The 24,739-nt window shown below is 37.5% G+C and overlaps 2 protein-coding genes and 1 long non-coding RNA gene across 5 annotated transcripts; 1 reads left to right on the top strand and 2 right to left on the bottom strand.

The window, feature by feature from the left end:
* Nucleotides 1–13,223: 13,223 nt before the first annotated feature.
* Nucleotides 13,224–18,330, bottom strand: mmy (UDP-N-acetylglucosamine pyrophosphorylase mmy). The gene has a single exon (XM_074110696.1). The coding sequence runs from the start codon at nucleotides 18,058–18,060 to the stop codon at nucleotides 16,597–16,599; it is 1,464 nt and encodes a 487-aa protein (XP_073966797.1). The 5' UTR covers nucleotides 18,061–18,330; the 3' UTR covers nucleotides 13,224–16,596.
* Nucleotides 18,331–18,652: 322 nt separating this feature from the next.
* LOC141444925 (uncharacterized) lies at nucleotides 18,653–21,345 on the top strand. 3 transcript variants are annotated; one of them, XM_074110699.1, is made up of 3 exons: nucleotides 18,653–18,754; nucleotides 19,355–20,061; nucleotides 20,703–21,345. In XM_074110699.1, exons 2-3 carry the CDS (start codon nucleotides 19,387–19,389, stop codon nucleotides 20,910–20,912), a joined length of 885 nt encoding a protein of 294 aa, XP_073966800.1. In that variant the 5' UTR covers nucleotides 18,653–18,754; nucleotides 19,355–19,386; the 3' UTR covers nucleotides 20,913–21,345. The 3 variants fall into 3 exon arrangements, with proteins under 3 accessions (XP_073966800.1, XP_073966799.1, XP_073966798.1); XM_074110698.1 differs by lacking the exon at nucleotides 18,653–18,754 and adding an exon at nucleotides 19,178–19,267; XM_074110697.1 differs by lacking the exon at nucleotides 18,653–18,754 and having other exon boundaries at nucleotides 19,194–20,061.
* Nucleotides 21,346–21,630: 285 nt separating this feature from the next.
* LOC141444926 (uncharacterized) lies at nucleotides 21,631–23,666 on the bottom strand. Its single transcript, XR_012453241.1, has 2 exons — nucleotides 22,444–23,666; nucleotides 21,631–22,129 (listed from the first exon to the last, which is right to left on the bottom strand). It is a non-coding gene; the product is annotated as an uncharacterized lncRNA (long non-coding RNA).
* Nucleotides 23,667–24,739: the final 1,073 nt, after the last annotated feature.

The following is a 24,739-nucleotide window of genomic DNA, read 5'->3' as shown; positions in this document are numbered from 1 at the left end:
CATTTGTGAAAAAAAATGTATCTTAATATCTTCATGTCTTCGGGAATATTTTCGAATAACCGGCCAAGAGCGTGTCGGACACGCCCGAAATAGGGTTCCGTAGCCATTACGAAAAAATTAAGTAATATTTTTCTAAGGATTTCGTATTTTGTACGGAATATTCCAAGTTTATATATAGGTATATTTTATACCTTAGGCTGCTATTTACTCTTACTAATAATTCTCAAGAAAACTTAACCGTTAAAGTTTTCCTTGTAAGTTTGATATACTTACTACCATCCTGAGTTTTTTCAAATTTTTAATTAAAATTTGCTTTTTAAAGTTGAATATTTTGTAAACAAACCACTCAATCGAAAAATCGTTTTAGCAACCCCCTAATTATTTTAAAAGACCTATCCAACGATACCCTACAATACAAGGTCGGATGAGAAAAAATAAATCATGGGGACTTTACGTCACTGGGAGGTACCCTTAAACAATTTTTTTTTGTACCATTTTGTCGGCATAGTTTACATACATATTCGTGCAAAATTACAGCTTTCTAGCAGTGATAGTCTCTGAGCAAAGCCGCGGACGGACGGACAGACAGACAGACAGACATGGCGAAACTATAAGGGTTCCGTTTTTGCCATTTTAGCTCCGGAACCCTAAAAAAGTATGTTAATCTTCATGTCTTCGTGAATATTTTAGAAAAAAGGCATAATTTTTGAATATTTTAGGTACTTCAATTTTTTGCAAAATTTATGTCCATCTGAGAGCTTTTGCACACCGCGTTTTTCAACGCGAGGTCGACGCGCGTTGCAGAAATGTTCCTGAATACAATCTAATTATTTATTGCATTGTTTAATATTTTATTAGTTAGATGTAACAACGAAACCGACTTATTAGCCCAAAGTGGGTCTATGACTCAATTGAGATCTAGTTCTTGATTACGTTTTAAATAGTTTTAATTTTGAAACCAGTTATTGCAACTCGCCTTTCATGTTCGATTTTATAATCAAGGGCATAATAATTAATGGAACAGCATGTGAATGTCAGTGTTTGCTACTCTTTCACACTAAAACGACTGGATTAGTTGATTGAGATTTCACGAGGATAGCCAGGGAGGTAAGGGTTTCCCTCCCCCCCCATAACCCTCCCCGGTATTAAAACTGCCATCGACATCTATGTACCTTACGGCACTAGACTGGCTGTTTGGAACAAAACGCGCGGCGCATCAATCATCAATATTACTTTGACACAACTCCTGTCACGGACGTCAACAAACTATAGTGAACTGTTCACAAAACCGCGCTGTGAACTAATTTTGTGCGTCGTTTTAATGTAAGAAACATGCAGTCTAGTACAGTCGAACAAATTTAATCATGAGCCTTTGTGTTACTAAGTAATGTCATGTTGACATCTCATACTTTTGTCAAGGAAATCATAGTGAAATTGATTATTAAAAGGTACCACCCTGGTTCATGATTCAATTTGTTCGACTGTACATAGATGTCAATGAAAACTCCGCTTGTGAAAGTTTGGTATGCAGACTATTATACCAATACTTCGCACGCGTAAATTAGATCGGGCAGTTGAATTGAAATTCCGAGATTTTACTAAATTCTTCACACGGATAATTTATAACCTGGATTAACTTTTTTTTGGTCATAAAATTTCTTTGTGCTCGCTGAATAAGGTGGATGAGACCACACCTCCCTACCCCCTTACACCTCCCTACCTCTAAACTGTTAAAGAATTATTAATCTAGAATTCTAGATAAATACACAAAGCCTTTCCCAGATTCCATCTAAACCGGTTAGGGAGGTAGTTTGATACTCTAGACTACTCTAAAGTCTTAGAAGGATATATAGTTTTTTTTTCACGGGGAAATCATCCCCGTGGGTGAAAAATGGGATGGATTTTTTATAGAAACTTCAAACTTAATCATATAATTTAATTTTAATTTAAAATAAAAATAATTTTATTAATGATTTTGTAAAATCAACCCCTAAAACGGATGAAAATATAGAAAATAAACGAATTTTACGCGGACGGAGTCGCGGGCGACAGCTAGTAATGTAGATTTCATTGATAAGAGCGCCATCTATCCACCACCGCCAACTCATTTCGATCTGATAATGGAATCACGGAATTGGCGTTAATGAAGTAACTGGTTATCGGCCCATTTTCGTAACGCTGCCAAGTCAAGGTCACGCGCTCGCCAAATGGCGAACGTGCGCGAGCGCCGCTTTGTGATTATTTTGGATAGGGTAGAAGCAAAGTCTAAGAACTTAACATTTTCTTACACTGTGGTAGAAGGTATTTATTAAATTAGAGGGGATACTACGAAAATCGAAGCTCGTATCGTACCGTCCCTCTCACTCTCGTTAAACAATATAAGCGTCAGCGGGACGGCTAGATACGAATGTGTGTTCATGCAGTTCCTCCACCTTCACACTGTAAGAACACACACAAACCAGACAAACCCCTAATACCACCAGCATACTACACTGACTCGTTTCGAACTCAACCAGAGCTTTCAGCGCAACACACCCGTGCACCATGATACAAGATGTTATGTTACTCAAAACACTTTAGTTCTTGACTAGACTTGTTTCAGTTCAACTTCGGCATTCAGCCAAAATTCGGTTTAAATGCCGAACTTTCAGCACTAGAAAATAAGAACCTATTTGTACTATTTCGAGTGAAATTAAAAAAAATAATTTTTTACATGAGGTTCAAAATACTAAAAGCCGAAAATAAAAAATAAGTTTTTATTTCATAGTGTGCTATGAAAAACAAAATAATTAACTTTACATGACGTCTTGTCAATCATTAGATAGATAATGGGCCGAATGGGAAATAAGAACTATTTGTACTATTTCGTAGTATTTCATGCCTGTCAAATCAATAAAATAGCATGCCTGTCATTATCAGGGCAAAAATTTTGAAACTTTTATACAAAATTACCTATTTCTGCATACATTTGAGGGCCAGATTTTTTGGCGCTCAGTATATTAAACAAACATAGTACCATAGTACCTATTCTTTCATATCTATTCTTTAATAAACAACAACAAAAGAATTTAAAAACCTTTTTGCTTTTTGTTTAGTTAGTTTATTGAACCGAAATTCGACCGAATTTTTTATTTTTACCTAATGTTCGCCTGTCTCTAAAAATTTCTAACAATATATCTTTTTATGATAAATTCGCCTTTGTACTTACATATTTCTACGTTTGTTATTGCTTTTATCTTTTATTTTGTACAATTTTTTATTGAAGTTGGTGCCTCAGCACTTGTCAAGTCGGAGTGGACCTATACATTGTTATAGGTCCACTCCAACTTCAAAAAAAAATTTACAAAATATAAAAGATTACGCAACAGGAGTGATATAAGCCATTGAGCTTATATCTGCTGGCTCGTGCTGATGCACTGACTTCAAACTAGTAGAAAAATATTTCATGGTTTTTTGTAGTCGGTTAGAAATATTTTGTTAATTTTTTTTTTTACTTTTTTTGACTAGTTTAAAAAGGTTATTGTTAGTAATTTCATATCATTTTTGAGTCATCATCATCATTATCAGCTCAGCCGTAGCCGTAAGACGTCCACTGACTTTTGATCAAAAGCCTCCCCTTAGAATTCCGTGATTGACCCCTATCGCACCTGCCCCCTGTACCACAGAAGTTACAAGTGCTACAATTCTACAAAATTGTTACGTTTTACTAAGAGAAACTTAACAATTTTGTAGCATTGTAGCACTTGTAACTTTTGTGGTACAGGGGGCTGATGTTAAGTGCAGATGAGGCCAAAGCTGTATCTCACCGATTCAGTAACAGCCTATTCACTCTATCCTTGAAGAGCCCTAGATTGTATTTATCCGGAAATACAGACGACGGGAGCGACTCCCACTTGCACTTGCTTGCAGAGCCGGATTAAGGCAGCGCGGGGCCTGTAGCAAATTTAATCATGGAGCCCTTGATTTGCTTCAAAGTAACTATTAAATAAATCATTATAGTCGATCATTTTGATGCCATCTGTTTCTTTGACAGCAGTTTCGTGTTGGTTTTGTGTATTGTACTTACATTGATTAAAAAAAAATGCTTCTAACTGTCATTTTTACGATCAGAAAGCCATGGTGCGCGGGGCCCCTAGACGCGCGGGGCCCGCATTTGCTACTCTTGCTACGTGGCTAATCCGCCAGTGCTTGCTTGAACTAGCCACTAGCATCCACCGGTTGCCCGCAAGTCCTGCAACGTTGATGATGTCGTCAGTCCACCTGGTGGGAGGCCTGCCAACGCTTCATCCTCCGATTCGTGGTCGTCATTCGAGGACTTTTCTCCCCCAACGATTATTTTCTTGTCATCATCATCATCATGTCAGCCGAAAGACGTCCACTGCTGGACATAGGCCTCCCCCAAGGCTCTCCACTCAGCACCGGTCTTGTGCTTTTCGCATCCACCGCGATCCCGCGATCTTAACCAGGTCGTCGCTCCATCTTGTTGGAGGCCTACCGACAGCTCGTCTCCCGGTCCGCGGACGCCATTCGAGAACCTTTTGACCCCATCGGCCATCAGTCCTGCGAGCAATGTGCCCCGCCCATTGCCACTTCAGTTTCGCAATTCTTCGGGCTATGTCGGTAACCTTGGTTCTACTGCGGATATCATCATTTCTGATTCTATTTTCTATTTTCTTGTATTTTTTAATAATTCATGTTGCTATTTAAAGTGTTCAAATGCAGTTAAGCCTGGCCACGTTCCACGCTGTAAATAATCGATTTTTGATAAGCTTGCTGTATTTGCCTGTTATTGGGTTATCACTATTATTGTTGACGCATTGTTTTTTTGTTTATTTTTTAGCGTTTTACCTGTAGGCGAAACAAAATCAATAAACAAAACAAATGTTACACCTCACATGATTAATCGTGGGTCTCTAATGTGTATTACAACCCAATGAGGGCTATCGTTTTTTGTCTCACTAGATGGCGCACTGTTGCGTGAGGTTTTTAAGTGTGGCTTTCAGAGTCTGTTATTACGGGCGTTAAAACAAAGTTTAGATTAAAATCATATTTAAAACACCTTAAAACCGTACCATAAAAATATCCAGCAACCACAGTGTTGCTAAGTCCCGTTTTGTTCGGAAAAAAAGGGAGGACAAAAGTTTACGAAAGACAAAACTGTCTCAAAACACAGACATTCATTGCCCCGTAACGCATAATTGCCATAATTAATTTCAGGTTATGCAAAATATTCACAAAAAAATTCTTATTATAAATAAACCCGCGTAGCTCACCCAAAAACTATGAGATTTGACATTTCGGAGACCTCACGCTACACTAGCGCCTCTAGCGGCGAATTCATTCGCGATAGCCCTCATTCAATTTAAATTTAGAAACAGGCGACTCCATCAGTATACTTGATCGGAACTCAAAATACCGCATCACTTTCCCGCCTTTTAAAATGTCATCAAGTGACTGTGGCGTCACGACTCGTCTGCCACAAATGTCAAGGTCGCATGACAATCACTTCAAATGTCTTGTGGCGACACAATATTTAATACGAGAAACTTATTGGAGCAAATAAAATCTATTAATACAAGGTGTTAAGGACACAATACCCTAACAGTCTTTTAAAAAGACTAAATATAGCATTTATTTCTAATGCCTTAATTACTTCAAAATATATTCATCATACACTCGTCAAGGGTGGATCTATAGGGGAGGGGGGTCTTCGTGGAGGGGGTCTTAGGGTCCTTACACATAAATTTCACTAAATATACATTTATTTACACACAAAATATGCAAAAATTAACACAGAGGTTACGTAAAAAAAAGAAAACCGCGGAATTCTAATTTATTCTTATATTTCTACAAATCACCTGATCGCAGTGTGTATGTATAGGTAAGATTGTATTGTTTCATATCAACAAAAAAGCAGTTTTGGTGGGAAAATTCAAATCAAAACTAATATTTTGGACAAAACATATTCACACAAACATACCGTACAATTGTGTGTAAGTACTTAAATTACATAACCGAATAGACGTGCCGCGAGCGAATTGCAAGATTTGCAAGCAAGGCGGGTTGACCTTTCGGGTCCTTTCACTTTTTGTCTAAAATCTAAAAGTTCACGCTTAGAACAAAATTAGTTACTGTTGACCTTGCAGGAATGAGAAATAATAAATTCCGAAAAACAAAGGTACCTAACCTGCACCGAAAATTGTTATACAAAATTAACCGACAATATTCAAATTACAAATCTACAAAAAAGGATCATTGCCCCCCCCCCCTTTCAATCCTCGTCATCATTCACACCTCTAAAACAACTAACCTAACCAACAAAAAGTTGGAAAACCCCCGACTTCGTCACTTCAAAGTTCAAATCTCAAAGCGTGAACCGATTTTGATAAAACATGTCTAAGAACCATCGCTAGAAAACCTGCTTTCAATTAAATAAACCGCATTCAAATCGGCCCACCCGTTCGGTGCCACAGACAGACATACACACAGCGGTCAAACTTATAACACCCCTTTTTTGCATCGGGGGTTAAAAATGAAATAATTGCATTTTTGCCCTATTGTGTTCTTATAATTAGCCACTCCCATCCCAAATATGTATAAATACGCCGTGTTCATAGACCCTCAGAAAACAACATTTAAACAAACAACTTAGATTTTTCAACATAAATATTACCACACATAACTCAGAATCAGAATTATTTATTTGTAAAACATAGGTAAACTAAATACAGGTGGAAAAAAATACAGTGTGTATCATGTTTTGCCTGTTGGCGTACAAATATAAAGTAAAAGTACTTAAGGAATTTTAATAATAGTACAAAAAATTTAAAAATAACAAGCAAATCACCATGCAAGAAACCGACAGTAATATGAACTAACGAAATAAAAAAATATGTGAGTAATAAATATTAAATAGTAAACAATAATCAATCTGTGATATTTAAATAATTGCATGTCAAAGGAAGTGTAATAATGATAGTTATAAATCATTGTCGTTTAAAAAATCTTGCGTACTGTAATAGCATTTTTGAATTGATAATTTCGTCAGGTTATTCTTAAATGGTACAATGTCTAATGTTCTTATGCATACTGAAAACTTATGGTAATAACTACCTTTATCACAACGCCAGTGTTAATTAATAACTACATTACAATAACTATATTTTTTTAGGTTACTTTTATTGCCGGTTGAATCACCAGAAGTGCCAAGAGCGAGCAGTCCAGAAAAATCCAGTATGGACGGCTGGATGGGACGAAGGGAGGACCAGCAGGGCTACTACGAAACCTGAAACTCGAAGTTCGTGTCGTGCGGTCCCTCTGACACTTATACTATTTAATACGAGAGCGAGAGGGACGGTATGATACGAACTTAAAGTTTCGAGTTTCGGAGTAGGCCTTCAGACAGTGACAGACTCTCACCGGCTAAAAAACCCGGCTGCTCGTCCTCAACTCCCTGAAGCTTATACATATATGTTATTTATATAGTATATATGTTGTTAGTCCGCACTGAGCAGGTTCAATGATCTTATTAGATTCCCATCACGACTCTGCGCGTTCGTCGCATATCAACTACATAGTAAAGGTAAATAAAGGTTCAAGTTCCTTAATCTTGACGCCAGCGCATTTGCTATTCGTCTGTAAAGGGCCATCCATAAAGCACGTAGTTAACACCAATTTTACTTTGACCATTTAAAGCCCCCCCCCCCCCATTTGTCACACCAATTGCTAAGAAAAAAAAACGATATTATTATTTTGTCACGAACCGCCTCATCATCTTCCCCAATTAATAAGCCAAATAATTACGCAATAACCCCTCTACCAACCACCCTCTCCCCCTCGTGAGATTGGATGAGATTCGACTCAACCCGCTCCCCCTACATAATCAATGGATGCTCCCCATGGGCGCCGAGGTGGGGATGCAAGGGGGTTGCACCGACTCTGGCGTACCTAAATGAAAATACAAAGAACAAAACAAAGATACAGAATGAAACCTATGAATGCACCTTCTTCCTAATAAAATTCACAGTAATTGAATGTCATTCATTATTATATCAGATATGCCATTTTATCCTCAACCATTACTGTAAGGCTTATACATATATATTGTTATGACATTCAAATGGTTTTTTTTGGTGATATTTTTTATTAAATTCGCGAAATTAATCCGCGGGTGTCATGGCCACTCAACGGATTTTTTTTCAAAATGGCCGCGCCACCTGACGATAAATTTTTAATATGGCGCCACTGATCCAAGGGTTATGCATGCAGCAGGTCTATTAAGTATGAAACTCGAAACTCGAAGTTCGTGTCGTGCGGTCCCTCTGACACTTATACTAGAGCCTCGCCTAGCTAAGTGTTTGCAACGGAATAATTTGGCAACACTGTATTTTAACGTCAAATCACGTACATAATATGCGCTACATTTGCAGTGTTACCATATTATTCTCTGCAGAGTTAGATTGGCTAGGCTCTATTTAATACGAGAGCGAGAGGGACGGTACGATACGAACTTCGAGTTTCGAGTTTCGTAGGCCCTGCAGACGCAAGGTTATGTCCCCGAAGTATTTCAATAGTGTGACGGTGTGAGTACCTAATACGATCCCAGCACTAGGCTCACCTGGGAGCTAAGGACGTGTCGAGGAAAGGAGGAGGGGGGGGGCTTGAGAGCCATGACTCGACACCACTATCCCCTAATCCCCTACTTACCCCACTATTCCCAGCGGCCGCAGTTTTTTTTTTTTTCGACTGTATGGCAAACGAGCAAGTGGGTCTCCTGATGGTAAGAGATCACCACCGCCCATAAACATCTGCAACACCAGGGGTATTACAGATGCGTTGCCAACCTAGAGGCCTAAGGTGGGATAACTCAAGTGCCAGTAATTTCACCGGCTGTCTTACTCTCCACGCCGAAACACAACAGTGCAAGCACTGCTGCTTCACGGCCGGATTAGCGAGCAAGATGGTGATAGCAATCCGGGCGGACCTTGCACATTGCAAGGTCCTACCACCTGTAATAAGTATGTATATTTTTTTATAACCTTTGCATGCCGCATTTTTTAACCCCCAACGCAAAAAGAGGGGTGTTATAAGTTTGACCGCTATGTGTGTCTGTGTGTGTCTGTCTGTCTGTGGCACCGTAGCTCTTAAACGGGTGGACCGATTTGAATGCGGTTTCTTTTATTTGAAATCAGGTTTACTAGCGATGTTTCTTAGACATGTTTTATCAAAATAGCTTAGTCGGGGTTTTTGAGCAGTAACCAAGTAACGGGGGTCGAAATTTGCCAACTATTTTTGTTGAAATTTTACTTTACCTAGCAGTGGGCATTTGCCAGGGCCCTAGGTTACCTAGCTACGCCACTGTTCTACAGCAGCCATACACACGCGCGTCGATGGCGCGTATGAAAATCGCGATGCGTAACTCCCTTAGTTGGCAATCACTGCCGTCCATGGACAGCTACATTAATAGAAATACGGGTGCGTTGCCGGCGCTTTGAAGTAGTGTCATATTTTTAAGATACTGCCGTGGTGGTGAACCACGAGTTATGCGTTGGGAAATCGATGGAGCAAGAATAAAATTTCACGCTGCTCCGCGGTGTTGCAAGTGCCTCGGAATGCCATGTTTCGTACAGAGTATAAAATATGACACGAGTGGGGTTGCCACCTTAAGTTTACGCCCTATTTTTAGGGTTACGTAGCCAAAATGGCAAAAACGGAACCCTTTATAGTTTCGCCATGTCTGTCTGTCTGTACGTCCGTCCGCGGCTTTGCTCAGAGTCTATCAATGCTAGAAAGCTGTAATTTTTCACGGATTTATATGTAAACTATGCCGACAAAATGGTACAATAAAAAAAATTTTTTTAGTAGTACCTCCATAGACGTAAAGTGGGGGTGATTTTTTTTTTCTCCAACCCTTTAGTGTTGGGTATTGTTGGACATGTCTTTTAAAACCATTAGGGGGTTGCTAAGACGATTTTTTGATTCAGTGATTCGTTTGCGAAATATTCAACTTTAAAGTGCAAATTTTCATTAAAATCGAGCGTCCCCCGCCCCTCTAAAATCTAAACTGGTGGGTGGAAAAATTAGAAAAAATTCAGGGTGGTAGTAAGTATATCAAACTTACAAGGAAAACTATAACGGTTAAGTTTGCTTGAGAATTATTAGTAGTTTAAACGTAAATAGCAGCCTAAGGTATAAAATTTACCTAAACTTTGAAGATTCCGTATAAAATACGAAATCCTTAGTAAAATATATTACTTCATTTTTTCGTAATGGCTACGGAACCCTATTTTGGGCGTGTCCGACACGACTTTGGAAATTTTTATTAAACTGTAAGGTGACCCGGTTCTATTGTAGCTGGGGGAGTTTGTTTCAGAAAAAAATCGTTCAACCGTATGTAACAGATGGAAAATCGATCATACGGGAAAAATATTATTGGTGAAAAACCAGATCCCGGGTTCCTTCCAAAGCAAGATAAATACGAACTATTCAGACATATATATAACCTAACCAACAAAAAGTTGGAAAAACCCCATTCTTTGTAACTTCAAAGTTCAATATCTCAAGAACGGCTGAACCGATTTTGATGAAACATGTCTAAGACCAACCAAGAAAACCTGCTTTCAAATAAAAAAAACCCGCATTCAAATCGGTCCACCCGTTTATGGGCTACGGTGCCACAGACAGACACACACAGCACACATAGCGGTCAAACTTATAACACCCCTCTATTTGCGTCGGGGGTTAAAAATACGATGGCATAACATTATTCACTATTACCTACAGGGACTCTTAGAACTAAGTAGTAGGTGGTAGTAGGTAAAAAACAAAAACTACACAAACTAGAATAATTCAATAAATTTATTTGTATAGAGAACGTAATTAATTTAAAATAAAATCTCAGTTATTATGACTATGCTAAGTACCAACAGTACCGACCTTACATTATGCTAAACAAAATTAGTCAAATAAAATTTATGAAAATAATTATAATAATAACATTTTATTTATGTGACGTACGAAAGTATAAAGCTTTTAAATGATACATTATTTACAATTCCATGTGATAATCCTAATACATACTAATAATACATACTAATTTCAATCCAAATACAGGGTGATTATGAAAACGTAACCGAAATCAACCCTATAGACAATCAGTAATGACAGTAATATACAATTGGATACGATGTATGTATGTGACAAGGGACTACTACGAAAATCGAAGTTCGTATCGTACTGTCCCTCTCACGCACATTAAATAATATAAGCGTTAGAGGGACGGCAAGATACGATGTTCGATTTTTGCACTTCATATAGGGCCAGGGGGCTTCGTATTGGACGTTATAGTCGTCAGGTCCGGTTGATAACTTTGACATTTGCGACAGGTAATGAGGGCTATCGTTTTTTGTCTCACTAGATGGCGCACTGTTGCGTGAGGTTTTTAAGTATGACTTTCAAGCTGTGTGAACACAGCGAAACTGCTAAAAACAAACCCTTCTTCACAATTTACTGCCACCCAACGAACTAAGTTGGTTAGGGTTGTTCTATCATTCAACCCAGCCTATATACATCCCACTGCTGAGCACAGGCCTCCTCTCAGAACAAGACGGCTTGAGCCATAGTTCCCACGCGGGCCCAGTGCGGATTGGGAACTTCACACGCACCATTGATTCGCTTCGCAGGTTTGTGCAGGTTTCCTCACGATGTTTTCCTTCACCGCAAAGCTCGTAGTAAATTTCAAATGTAATTCCGCCCGCACATGAATTTCGAAAAACTCAGATGAGTTTGTATAAGCGAGCGGGCAAAAATATTTTATCAAAATGCCCACTGTCCCTTTATATCTCTGACGACAATTCGCGTAAGCGACATTGGCGTTTAAGAAATCTATACGTCACTACACACATCGTATTGTCTCGGATGGCGTAAACATTTATAGCAACTAAATATCCAAATATCGGCGATCGGCGTCAAAAAATCGCACCTTTGCCAAAATTATTTTCAGGCGAACATAGCTTTTAATAATTTTTTGTACCCTTTTAATATTAGTATCATCTGAAACCAAAGTACATATCTAGTAGAATATTTAGATGTGCAATTTTCGACAACCAGCTTAGTTGTGCATTTCACACGTTAATATATTTTACGTTTCGATCAATCATTTAAAATTTATTTTATTGCCACACTGTAAAACACTCCATGAAAAAGTTTTAAATTCTAGCAAAATATAACCTATTTTATCTAAAAGGCCTAATTTAAGGAATCAATCTATGAACACATTTTTTTGCATATCCGACTTAAGCGTGTCACACACTACGCAGATACGATAATATACGAGACAATACATTCAGTCTAAATCCTTCAAACTGAGTAGACTTATATTTTGGTGCGAATTGCTTATACAGGATGTTTTCGTGTTTATCTCTTCTAGATTTACTCGCGTGCAGCGGGGCTCTCTCATCAACCTGTATCTATCTGCAGATAAAATACTATACCATATTTATATCGGCAGATATTATACACAGATCAATTTATATACGCAGATAATATCTTTGCCATCTTTCGATATATGTCGGTGCCCACAGATACTTCACGATAAAATATAAGTTATCTGCGCTGTGTGTGTTAGCTCATTGAATTGTATAGGGAGCGATATTGACAGATATGCGTTCAGATACAGATATCTTATCGTATCTGCTTAGTGTGTGACACGCTTTAAACACACAAATATCCCGCCTCTACTACGCGCGATGGGCGGCGAGCATTTTTTTCTATTTACATCTATGCCTATATACGTCCCACTGCGGGGCGCAGGACACACTTTCTCTATTGATTGCGTGTGTGGGCATCCAGGCAAAGTAAAGCTTTGCTCAGTTTGGGACTAGATCAATTGGTGTCAAGTGTCCCACGATATTTATTATTATATTACTTATTTATTTAAATACTGAAATTAGTTTGTAACAGGTAGTAATTCGTCACGGCTCAGCCGCGCAACGAACAGAGAAAACGCTCACCACTGGTCGCACGCAGTAGTGGTCGAGCCGTACGACTCCATTTTGGGGCGATCCATCACAGACAGCTGCGATTTTAAGTAGTTCAACTATAGGTATTTGATACAACGAACCATCTAGAACGCGTGTGCATTAACGATTCAATTACGGGCCAATTGGCGCGTATCGGCAACAACAGTTTTGCAGAGCTCCGTGAAAAAAACAACTAATTTTGTAAAAAAAGTGAAATAAAATATTTAAATTGTTCTCGATGGTAAATAATAACGCAAACACATCGGGACGTTTGCAGAGATAGCTAACTTACATGGATAGAGATACTTTTGATTAAATTGTGGCGATAGGGAACGACTGTTAATACAATACAAGTAGGTACCATCAGCCAAACAAGTGGTCTACCAATTTTTAAACAAGCTCCTATCAAATATGTCACTAAAGTAGAACTTTCAAGTTGACAGAAACGTCTATTGGCATTATTGTTTTATGACATGCAAACGATTATGAACTTTATTGGTAGACCACATAATTTGGCTGATGGTAAATTCCACAATGCATAAACCACAACGTAAAACACGCGCTTATTTCAAATGCTAAAACTTTAGCAAAACTGTTGTAAGCGACCTCTTATTGTCTTACGACATTCCTTTATTTGATTGTGTCGCTTACGAGTTTTGTGATTTACTTACATTGGGACATGTTTATTGTTAGACGCATTTCGCTTACAATATAGTTGACGTGGCCCACCGTTAAACCTTTACGTATAAAAGCCATAACGACATCGTAAAGCCTGACAAGGAAAACCCTTTATATTGTTTGAATTCTATGTTGACTTGAGATACTTAAATAAATTGGTACAGGAATAAACCGGCCACAAATTTATTGCTTTAATGTTTTTTTTTACTTGATCTTTAGGCCATTTAAATGTATTGTCAGATTAGAACAACTTTTATGAGCAAAAGCGCTATAAATGTCTTTTCTATTTTTATTTACTTGACTATAATTTAACAAATTAAACGCGGCAGTTAAAAACTAGAGATCATAAAAATAACTTAAAATTATTGGAATATAGTATCTTATTAAACAAGCCTTAGAAGAAAGGAAAATTAATTGTAAAACCATGATTTATTAAGGGTAAATTTCCTGAAACCCTATTTCATTTCGTATTCATCTTTAATTTTGTTAAAAGCATTGTTAGTAAAACATTTTTGTGGCAACACCATCGTATTATATTATCCAACCAACAGAATCCTGATCCATTGTGGAACCTTCTCACAGAAAAGTCATAGTGAGATCGCATCGCCTGACATGGAAAATCAATAAGACACGTACTGGGAGAAAGTTCTACGGTGGGTTAGGAAACAAACAGTTCCATAGTACATTCAAGCGAGAGCAGCAAAAAGTTTCAGCTCACTAATTGGCGAGTGTAATTTAAAAATAATACAAACTCATTTTGCAAATATCAGTTTTCTATGACTAATACAATAATTATATTTGTATTCACATTAAAATTACATTAGTTAATTTATTTACAAGTACACACCTAATCAGCAGCCGATTGCTAATCATTATGATCGCCGATTGATAATCAATAACAAGGAATAATCACAGTTTTTTTTTTCATTAGCTGTATACAGGATGTAACATTCAGATCGGTCAGTATGGGAAAGTCCGAAACTATAAGGCATACTAAGATCTGTTCTTAGGAACCATGCCATCGGTTTTAGTAACAAGAAAAACTGCATTCAAACATTTTTAAAAAACTTGTACTCAGCTCTGGAATCGAACCTTGACGATTTGAAAAATAAAGCTTACCTTATTAAAGAATATGAAATACAATGCATTTTATTCATTCTAGATATTGTGTTTCATAGTAACATTTATTGCTTATGATTATGACCTTCACTACCAATATCCAAATAGAAATTATGTAAGTTTAATTTTTCAAATCAACCGGGTTCGATTCCCGTTATGAGTACAAGTTTTTTTTTACTATGAATGCAGTTTTTCTTGTTACTAAAATCGATGACATGGTTCCTAAGAACAGACCGATCTAATTGTTACAGCCTGTATACTCTATACCGTCTTTGTTTTTCCGAACATTGAAACTCGAAAGCTATACAGCGAAATCGATTCCACAGGCGATAAAAGTTAGCAAACGGTTATACTCGTATATATTCTTGGCTAATATTTGGAAATAAAAGGGCAAGGCAGAATTAGAAGCATATAATGTCTATTTAAAGGTTGGTATTTTGTATATTTAGTTAACCCTTAATAAGGCCCCATTTAGTGGACCATACTACCACAGAATCTAAAGCAGCTATTGAATACATACCTCACAAGAATATTTTTAAAGCTAGTCATATTTTCAACAATTACAACGGAAATTGTGACGTATCATGAAATTAATAGGGTTCAGTTTCCAACTCAATGCAAGTGATCGCTAAATCGCCTCTACCTTATTAAGGATTATTATTTATAGCACAAGACAGGTGATTGAATATTGAATGCAAACCCAAAACCGGTTTAGATAAATTTGCGCGCATTAGCTTTAACATTCCATAGGAATACTACATTTTTTTATAACGAGCAAAATTTTTGACTTTTTAATTCATTACATTTGTAATATAATAATACTTACCTCCTTTTTACTCTATTCTTCAGACAGGAGAAATGCTATAAAAAAAAGGTTTGTTTTTATGTCATACAATTTTTTATACTTTAACTGGCGGTTACGCAAAAACATTTTTAAAATGGCATAAGGGTGTAAGCGCCATTCGATATTAAAATCAGTACGCACCCTTATAATATACAAAATAAAATATCGTATCATAGACTGATCCTGCCTAAAAAAAACGTCGCCTTATGTATTATAGCAGCATGGTTCTATGACAACATTAGCAAAGTAGGCAAAAGGATGAAAGCCGTCAAATAAAAAAAACATAGATTAGCTTAGCTATAAACCACCTTGTAAACATAAGTCTCTCATTATTTTTAATTGCTTTAAAAAAAATAAAGTACTCAATTCGTAATTTTTTTATTGTATGTATGCCGTTTTATATTTTTTCGTATATATTTTTATTGTCTATATCTTTTCTGTCTGGGAATTGATTTCGATGATTCTTATGCTTAATTCAATGTCTTATAGGTGGTCCCATGCAAAATTTATCAATACTTGCTTTAGGAAAAAAAATAGGTAGTTTAAAATTTTATAAACAATAAAAAGGTACTAGTTTCCATACAGTAAAATCTGAATAACTTCACGATTGACTCGACTAATACCTAAAATAATACTAACTTTCCCAAAAATAAAAAATAGCAACAGATTTATAAATAAAATTTTCGAAAAATAACTTTTAAGACCCAAATAGACTATGACACTTAAGTTACACTCAGTGTATACACACATAACACTCGCTTTTATACTGAGCTACTTAATGTATACACTTAGTGTAGGTAAGTAAGGCGTCATAGTATAAACTTAGCTTTATTACAAATGGTAGCCTAAAGTCTTTTTAGACACAGTTCCAAATCAGTTCAAATATTGGGATACATCTTACCATGATTGCCACAAATTTCTTGTCCTTCACACACACTAATGTTTTCCGTTAACACCATTAGTTGCCGCCTCCTGCATACTCTTCAAATGGTACGGGCTGATGGTGAATACTTCGTTCTTCACCAATTCTTCAATATTCTCACCACCGTAGGACAAGAGAGGAGAAATCTCAACGTCAATATTATCTTCTACGATGCCATGTGCTTCACGGATATACTTCCTATGTAACCTCAGCAGGTCCTCTCGAGCTGTTGACGGACAGTCTTTCCCAGCAGCATCAGCATTCTTCAACGCCGAGAACTCAACATCCCTCGCAACTTCTAGACAAATAAATTTCTCAGCAAATTCAAACACATCAAATATGAACTTTTCCATTTTAATACCGTTAGGTTCTGATGGCTTCTGGCGTATTCCATTCTCATCTATGTATGGTATCTTCTTCTTAGCAACATGCAGTTTCAATTTACTTTCGAAGTTAGAGATTTTCGTCAAGAACGCTGATGAGAAATAGTGGTTGCATATGTTACCAGCACAGAATGTTAGTCTATCATCTTCGTTTCTTCGTTCTGCTGCCTCATTGCTGAGCTCGGAGTACTCAACAACTTTGTAATGACCATTTACTCGGCACACAACTCCTACAGGTTCACTCGGCATTGATTTTTGGACAACCTTAGCAGCACAATCGGCATTCCGGCTCATACAGTACCCAATAAACACAGGGTCAGCTACTTTAATAAGAATGTTATCAACGGAATGGGCATGTAAATGCTCTACACCTCTATGTGCAATGTCATCTAGAACTCCTTGAGTTTTTAACGCACGATACAGCCCTCCATTGCCATCAGGAGCTGAAGCAAGCTGGTATTTTTCATCCAAAAGTATCTTACCGTTAAAATCAAAGCAGGGTAGTCTGCCCTGTTCGAAAAACACAATATTCTCTTCATTCAAACCGAAGAATGAATGGTCTTTGAAGAACTCTGCCGTTGGTGCCATGGTGTGCTCCGAAGTCATAATGTACCAGGTGATTTTACCTTCTTTGCCAGTTCTTTCTTCAGCCATTTTCTGCAGTCGGTAAATTCTTTCCGCTTGGATTTGGAATAATGTTTTTTGTGAGGGTAGGCCGACATTGTACATGCCTTTAGGATGTCCGAAGCCTAAACGCGTCGCTTGACCGCCAGCGAGTAGCAAAACACCTACTTTACCTTCAGATATCTCTTTGAAACCGATATTCTCGTATTCCTCTATTTTCTCCTCGGTAAGACTAGGCACGGCTTCATAGTGCGACTGGGGAATCGGTTTCAAATCGTCGTCTAACTTCTCGGCAATAACTTTGGACGTTTCTATAGCCCTGCGGAATATCTCGTTGGTCTCCGCGAAGTCCAGCTTTTTAATCTCTCCCGCTAGTAGTTCTCGTTCATTTTCAGAGAGTTCCGGCCAGTACTTGATCAGATGCTCTTGACCGTGACATTTTAGCAAAGATAATAAATCCTCGTAAGACATCGCGGCACAAAGTTTCAGACTGCAATGAACCGACGTATCGTTTCTTATCGTGTGCGATCGACGCGATTAGAAAGTGTATACTGGCCGGCCGTTCGCGCGCCGAGTAGAAACATTTCTTGATTTCTCCCACCACGGCATAAAACACGTCGTCGGCACCTAGCTGACATTATTCGCGATTTTTTTAATATTTACAAATGAAGTCGTACTACGTATTTGCGAAAGAGTTTAAAATGTCCATTTCAAAGTTTTAGTGTACACTGCTGGCTAAGCTAAAATCAAAAACGGGAATTCTTTGAAAGTATGCCGCAATGTATTTTGAGTACTGCATAAAATTCACTTGATTGACAGTTGACACATCAATAAATTCAAGAATTCAGTTCCGTTCTGAAGTAGTGATTGTTTCTAAATTGACAGTTAATTGCTAGTTGTATAATTAACGCTAATAAGTTTATATTCTATGTATGGTTTGGTTATAAATTACTATTTGGATAAGCAAACAAATAAACAAGTTTGTTTTCTAAATTAGTTATAATATGAGAATACTAATTCATTTGATCTTAAGCAGTGGAAAAGTTTAGATGCAATGCATTGTTAAACGCAAGCTATGCAAAGAGCAAATTACAAATTTCATGCCTTATAAAACTATTTGATTATTTTTTGTTCGCATCAAAATGTATTCTTATTTATATAAAAGGTAAGTTGAATCATGGTTTTTGAACAATTTTTGAAAGTGTCGCATTTTTTTCCATGGCTATCTATGATTTAGTGATGTGAAATAAATCGAGAATCAAAGTCGAAGTAACCATAATCTTACTTTTACTAAATATAAATCAAGTTTTACCAAGTCAAACTTTATACTGTACGAAAAACCCAGATAAAACCAATAAAGCGAACCAAAATTTGTATAAATTTTCCATCTCAACCATCTTCCATCTCATCATTTCCACATCAATTTTTCCTTCACAACAATTTTCCATCACAACAACATATTTGTTCGTAGGAAAATTCCAAGAAAATTCAAATGAAACATCGTCGTTGTTTTAATAAACTTACTTACACTAATATCTATCTATGGTTTTTATTACTAGCCTCACGTACTATGTCAATTATGTAGTATCTCTAAGTAGTCTGTGCAATTATGTCATGGCGACAGCCGCCGCCACCATGCGCTAATTCTGTCAGAAGAAGATGTCAAATGGTTACTTCGGTAACATTATTTATTTGCTGCTTTTCGTAATCGAATTTCTACTTAGTATAATTTACGGTGTTATTAATATATTTGTCTTAATCCTAGACATAATCCTGCGTACATTTCTCAATGTAAACATGACGGAATCCGCAAAGAAGAGGAAAACTACTGGTGAGAACAACCAAACTGTGGCCAACAGGGGCCTAATAAGTGCGAACTGGCAGAAATTTCTATCAAGTAACCTGATAATGGATAAAAAGGAAGCACCAGCTCCGGAGAACGTAAAAGTGCAATACACAGGTACTTTCAGACGCGCGCGAAAGAAGAAAAATAAAAACCACGACGCCGTACAGAACGAATTGAAAACTTTAGATATATCCAACGATAATAAAGAAGTAACTAATAATATTAGTAATATAGATAGCAATGATAAAGTTCATAAAAGAACTGATAACAAGAATAAGGTAACTAAGTTTATAGCGATAGATTGTGAAATGGTAGGGGTGGGTTATGATGGGAATGACCACATGCTAGCTAGAGTGTCACTTGTGAATAAATTTGGGGACTGTATATATGATAAATTTGTGAAAGCGAGAGAAGAGGTGATGGACTATCGGACAAGCGTCAGCGGTATTAGAAGAGAGGACCTGATCAACGGTGAAGAATTTACAAAGGTACAGAAAGATGTTGCAGAGTTGATACGGGGGAAGATTTTGGTCGGACACTCGCTGAAGAATGATTTGAGTGTGCTCTTCCTGTCTCATCCTAAAAGGAACATTAGAGACACATCAAGATACAAACCGTTTAGAAAGGTAATTTTTTTATAACAATTATTTTAAGTACTTAGTTGATGTTCTGTGTATATCATCAGTTAGGGTACAGTCAAGGGTATAAATATAAATAAATAAAATTAAATAAATAAATATCATGGGACACTTGACACCAATTGACCTAGTCCCAAACTAAGCAAAACTTTACTATGGATACTAGGCAACAAATAAACATACTTATATGCATAAATACATATTAAACATCCAAGACCCGAGAACAAACATTTGTATTATTCATACAAATATCTGCCTCGGCCGGGAATCGAACCCGGGATCTCAAGCTTCATAGTCAGGGTCTCTAACCACTTGGCCATCCGGTTGTCGGTTATACATATATTACTAAAACATCAAAAATATCTATTATAAGTATGTTTTTATGTCATTAACTGTAAGATTGATGTATACATATATTTGACACCATGGCTGTATAGATATTTATGTCTTTGATTGTACTTACTTTTGATCCAATGGAGGATAGCTTTGGCTTGTAAGTAAAGCACAATGATCTAATAAAAAACATCCAAATGTGATCAAAAGTGTGTAAAACATTATATTGAGATATTCTACCTTAGTTTACTGGCAGTTTCTAACCATTCTAACTTATTATTTTTGAAACTTTTCAGATAACCAAAGGCAACACTCCGTCGCTCAAGCGTTTAGCGAAGGACCTGCTTGGTATAGACATACAGCATGGCGAGCACAGCTCCGTGGAAGACGCTCGAGCGGCAATGCAGCTCTACTGCACCGTTGCTAAAGATTGGGAAAGAGCTTTGAGCGAGAAAAGGGGTACAACAAGAAGGACTAATAGATTAAAAATAAGCTGGCGGTATTAAGGTGGCAACACACATTAACACGCGACGCCGCTTGACGTTCTGACACCCAGCGAATTGTGCTCATATACGACACGCCACGCGATGCTACAGCACGCTAGTGTCATAGCAGAAACACACGCGACACGCGTCTGATGACGTGCCTCGACGCGTGGCGTCTGGTTTTATACTTGGTTTGGTTAGGTATTTAACTAAATGTAAACAAAACAATGTCAATTGGTGTCTTAAATATTCGAAATTCTTCCATTAAACTATCTAAACATTTACATTTCTGTATTGAAATACACTAGTCTAGTTTGTATTACAATGATAGATGAGTAAAATATGTAAAAAATTTCAAGTGTCTAACTATTACGGCTCAAGAGATAGAGCCCTGTGACAGGCAGACGGACAGACAGACAGCGGAGTCTCAGTAATAGGGTTCCGTTGGCACCCTGTGGGTATGGAACCCTAAAAACCTTGATTGTATCAAATCTGAAGTTTGTTTACTTTTAGTTAAATACCTAACCAAACCAAGTATAAGTAGAAACATCTAAATCAACTGGCTTTTTCCGCGTGGGAGTGCGTGTCATCACGTGGCGTCTTATATCTTCACTAAGCTGTGTATGGTGGCGTGTCATGGCGTCGCCTTTTAGTAGTGTGTTTATAATCTGATTTCACTATTTCGGTTCTTAACACGTCCGGCCCCATAACCTACTGCAGTCACTTTTACGCCAGTGACACGTATACGTGTCACAGACGTAATACATTCCGGTGCCAGTGACACAACGTCTGGGACTTTTTAGCACACATCTACTGTCAAAATAATTCGTACTTCCTAAAGGCTGGCATAGTGTAAGGGCTTAGCGGAACCTTGCCAGAGCCGAATGCGAACCACTAAGCTCTTACGGTAGGCATAGCGCATAACCCACAGCAGTCACAAATACTTGTCACTGGCATAGGAGTAAGAACTAAAATGTCACAGACATTGTGTCACTGGGGCCGAATGTGTTAACTTGTGAGGTCCAATTTGCATTAGAATGTAAGTTGAAGGGAATTACGGGCCTATGACAATGTAAAAAAGTATGTTTCTCCATTGTTTTACACCTGTAATTAGAGGTCTCATTGTCTAACACAGTTGTAATCACTAGAGATGGGCCGAATGTGGTTTGAACTGAATAAGAACTTCGGCCGAACATTCGGTAAAAAAAAGAAATTCGGCCGAAATTCGGTTCAATAACCTGCCTCTCATCCCAGCCTATATACGTCCCACTGCAGGGCACAGGCCTCCCCTCAGAATGAGAGGGCTTGGGCAGTAGTTCCCACGCGGGCCCAGTGCGGATTGGGAACTTCACACACTCCATTGAATTGCTTCGCAGGTTTGTGCAGGTTTCCTCACGATGTTTTCCTTCACCGTAAAGCTCGTGGTAAATTTCAAATGTAATTCCGCACATGAATTTCGAAAAACTCAGAGGTACGAGCCGAGGTTTGAACCCATGATCCTCTGCTTGAGAGGCCATAGGTCAAACCACTCTGCCACCACGGCTTCAATAACCTGCCTCTAGTAAATTTTAAATATGAGTAGATAGATAAGAAGCGATTGTTAAATTTACTTGTTAAAAATTAAAAATGACAATGTTTTTCAATGTTCAGTTTGTGAAAATTGTGAACCAGAATAGTTTTTTTTTCTTAATTCAGCTTACGAATTTTAATCAAGATGTTTATGAAAAGAATAGTGCTAAGTTTATTTCATTTTAGTTGCAAATTTTACTGATAAGATATAACAGACATGCTTTCTATTAATTTCAGTCAAAATAGTACAAGTAGTTTATTTTTTCTAGTGCCGAATGTTCGGAATTTAAACCGAATTTCGGCCGAACGCCGAAGTTCGGCTCAAGCTGCCGAAATTTGGTTAAACCGAATGTCAAACGAATTTCGGCCCATCCCTAGTAATCACAATTGTTTTCACTTCTTTCTATTTTGGGCGTGTCCGACACGCTCTTGGCCGGTTTTTTGTAAAGATACAAGTCAATATTTACTTTACCTTATTTAGAACTTCGTACAGTCACCAGCACTATAGCTACTGTTACATGTGCCAGTTAGTTAGTGTGTGCATGTGTGTATAGGACACGTGCTACTATTAAGCATGCTTATTTAGTGGCATACTGGTACTTCAGGTACTGGCATGTGTAAGGCGACCTTAATATCCGACATCATAAAGCTGCATAAATATCTGATTGAACTATTACGGCGGGTTCGACGTGTCAGATATTTTTGCACGATCCGCTGTGGCAGATATTAATACAGGTTACTGTACTATGAGGCCACATTGGCTGATAACTTTAGCGAATTAGGAACGTGGCAATTTTTCTAGGATACATTTTTTTTACCGGTCCTTTTGTTTATGAAATTTTGGTACTAGTCGCTTTCAGGTGACGGTAGTAGCGATTGTTTCGCTAGAATGTGTTAGTTTGTATTACTTTTGAGTAAGTTTTGTTGTTAATATAGAAGTTCAGTCTTATTCAAATAATTATTGTTAAAAATGGAGCTGGGCACAGATATAGATTACACTAGATAACGCAAACACCTCAATCTGTATGAAAACCAACCGTGTCACTTTTTTATATCTACTGTGACGTCGCGAGAGCGAATTAGCGTTGAAGCGTTCGAAATCTGGAATACCTAATCAACCGTCACGATGTTGCCATTCTTTGTAAAATGTGTAATTTTGTATAATAAATATGTCAGTGAATTACCTACGTGTTTTTTTTTCAACTGAATGTGATGACCATTAAATATTTTATTCGATGTTTTTTTTTAATTATTATTTCTTCCTCACGTGTTTTTTCTGTGTATCGAATATGTGTAAATAGATCTCTCTCTCTCTCTCTCTCTCTCTCTCTCTCTCTCTCTCTCTCTCTCTCTCTCTCTCTCTCTCTCTCATTTGTACGGCAATAGGTATATATAATAAATAAATATATTTTATACATATATGTATGTTTACAAGCATGTGATAAAAACAGTAAGTCTTGTTATTTCAGTATATCGTTCTGAAGAAAGGTCGGGTCAGTACTCTAAACCGACGTGCATGCATGAAAAGATGGATGAATGTAGAGGAAGCGAGAGTTGTATGCCAGAATCATAGCAAGTGGAAGGATGTAGTCTCTGCCTACCCCGTTGGGCAAGAGGCGTGATTTTATGTATGTATGTATGTATTTCAGTATATGTTGTTTATTAATGTTTTATTAGCAGCCTAACCAGTGGAAAACGCTTTCTGATTGTAATATAAAAAATATCAATTTGGATAGAAGCGTTAAAATATTTTTCAAAATAATGTAGGTACAAAAATGGGCACCGCAAAACTATCACGAGACTGCCAGAAAGAGATGTCAAAATGATCGACTATAGTTTTTTTTAAGTGAGCGCAAGTTGGCAGCGCTGCAAAACGAAATGAAATAAAAACCGTTTATTTCAGACCATGACATCCATATTAGGAGTTAGCGTGCGTGTTAGTTATAATTATAAAGGTACTAACTGCGATCGCAATCAAATGACAGTTTTTGTATGCGAAATCTGTCATTTGATTGCGATCGCGAGCGTCAAACGTTAGGCAAAACGGCCTCGGACGATAACATTGACATGTCATGTACCTCAGTCATGTACCGATCAATTTTGATTACCAATTGTTCATACATTTCTGCGCGATTCTCTTGCATGGAGATTCAATTAATTATTTATTATTGAATGAGGGCTATCGTTTTTTGTCTCACTGGATGGCGCACTGTTGCGTGAGGTTTTTAAGTATGGCTTTCAAAGTCTGTTATTACGGGCGTGAAAACAAAGTTTAGATT

This window comes from Choristoneura fumiferana, chromosome 30 (assembly GCF_025370935.1).
Source record: "Choristoneura fumiferana chromosome 30, NRCan_CFum_1, whole genome shotgun sequence".
Classification (NCBI taxonomy): domain Eukaryota; kingdom Metazoa; phylum Arthropoda; class Insecta; order Lepidoptera; family Tortricidae; genus Choristoneura; species Choristoneura fumiferana.
Note: the sequence above shows the minus strand (reverse complement) of the source record. Positions and strands in the feature narration are given on the sequence as shown.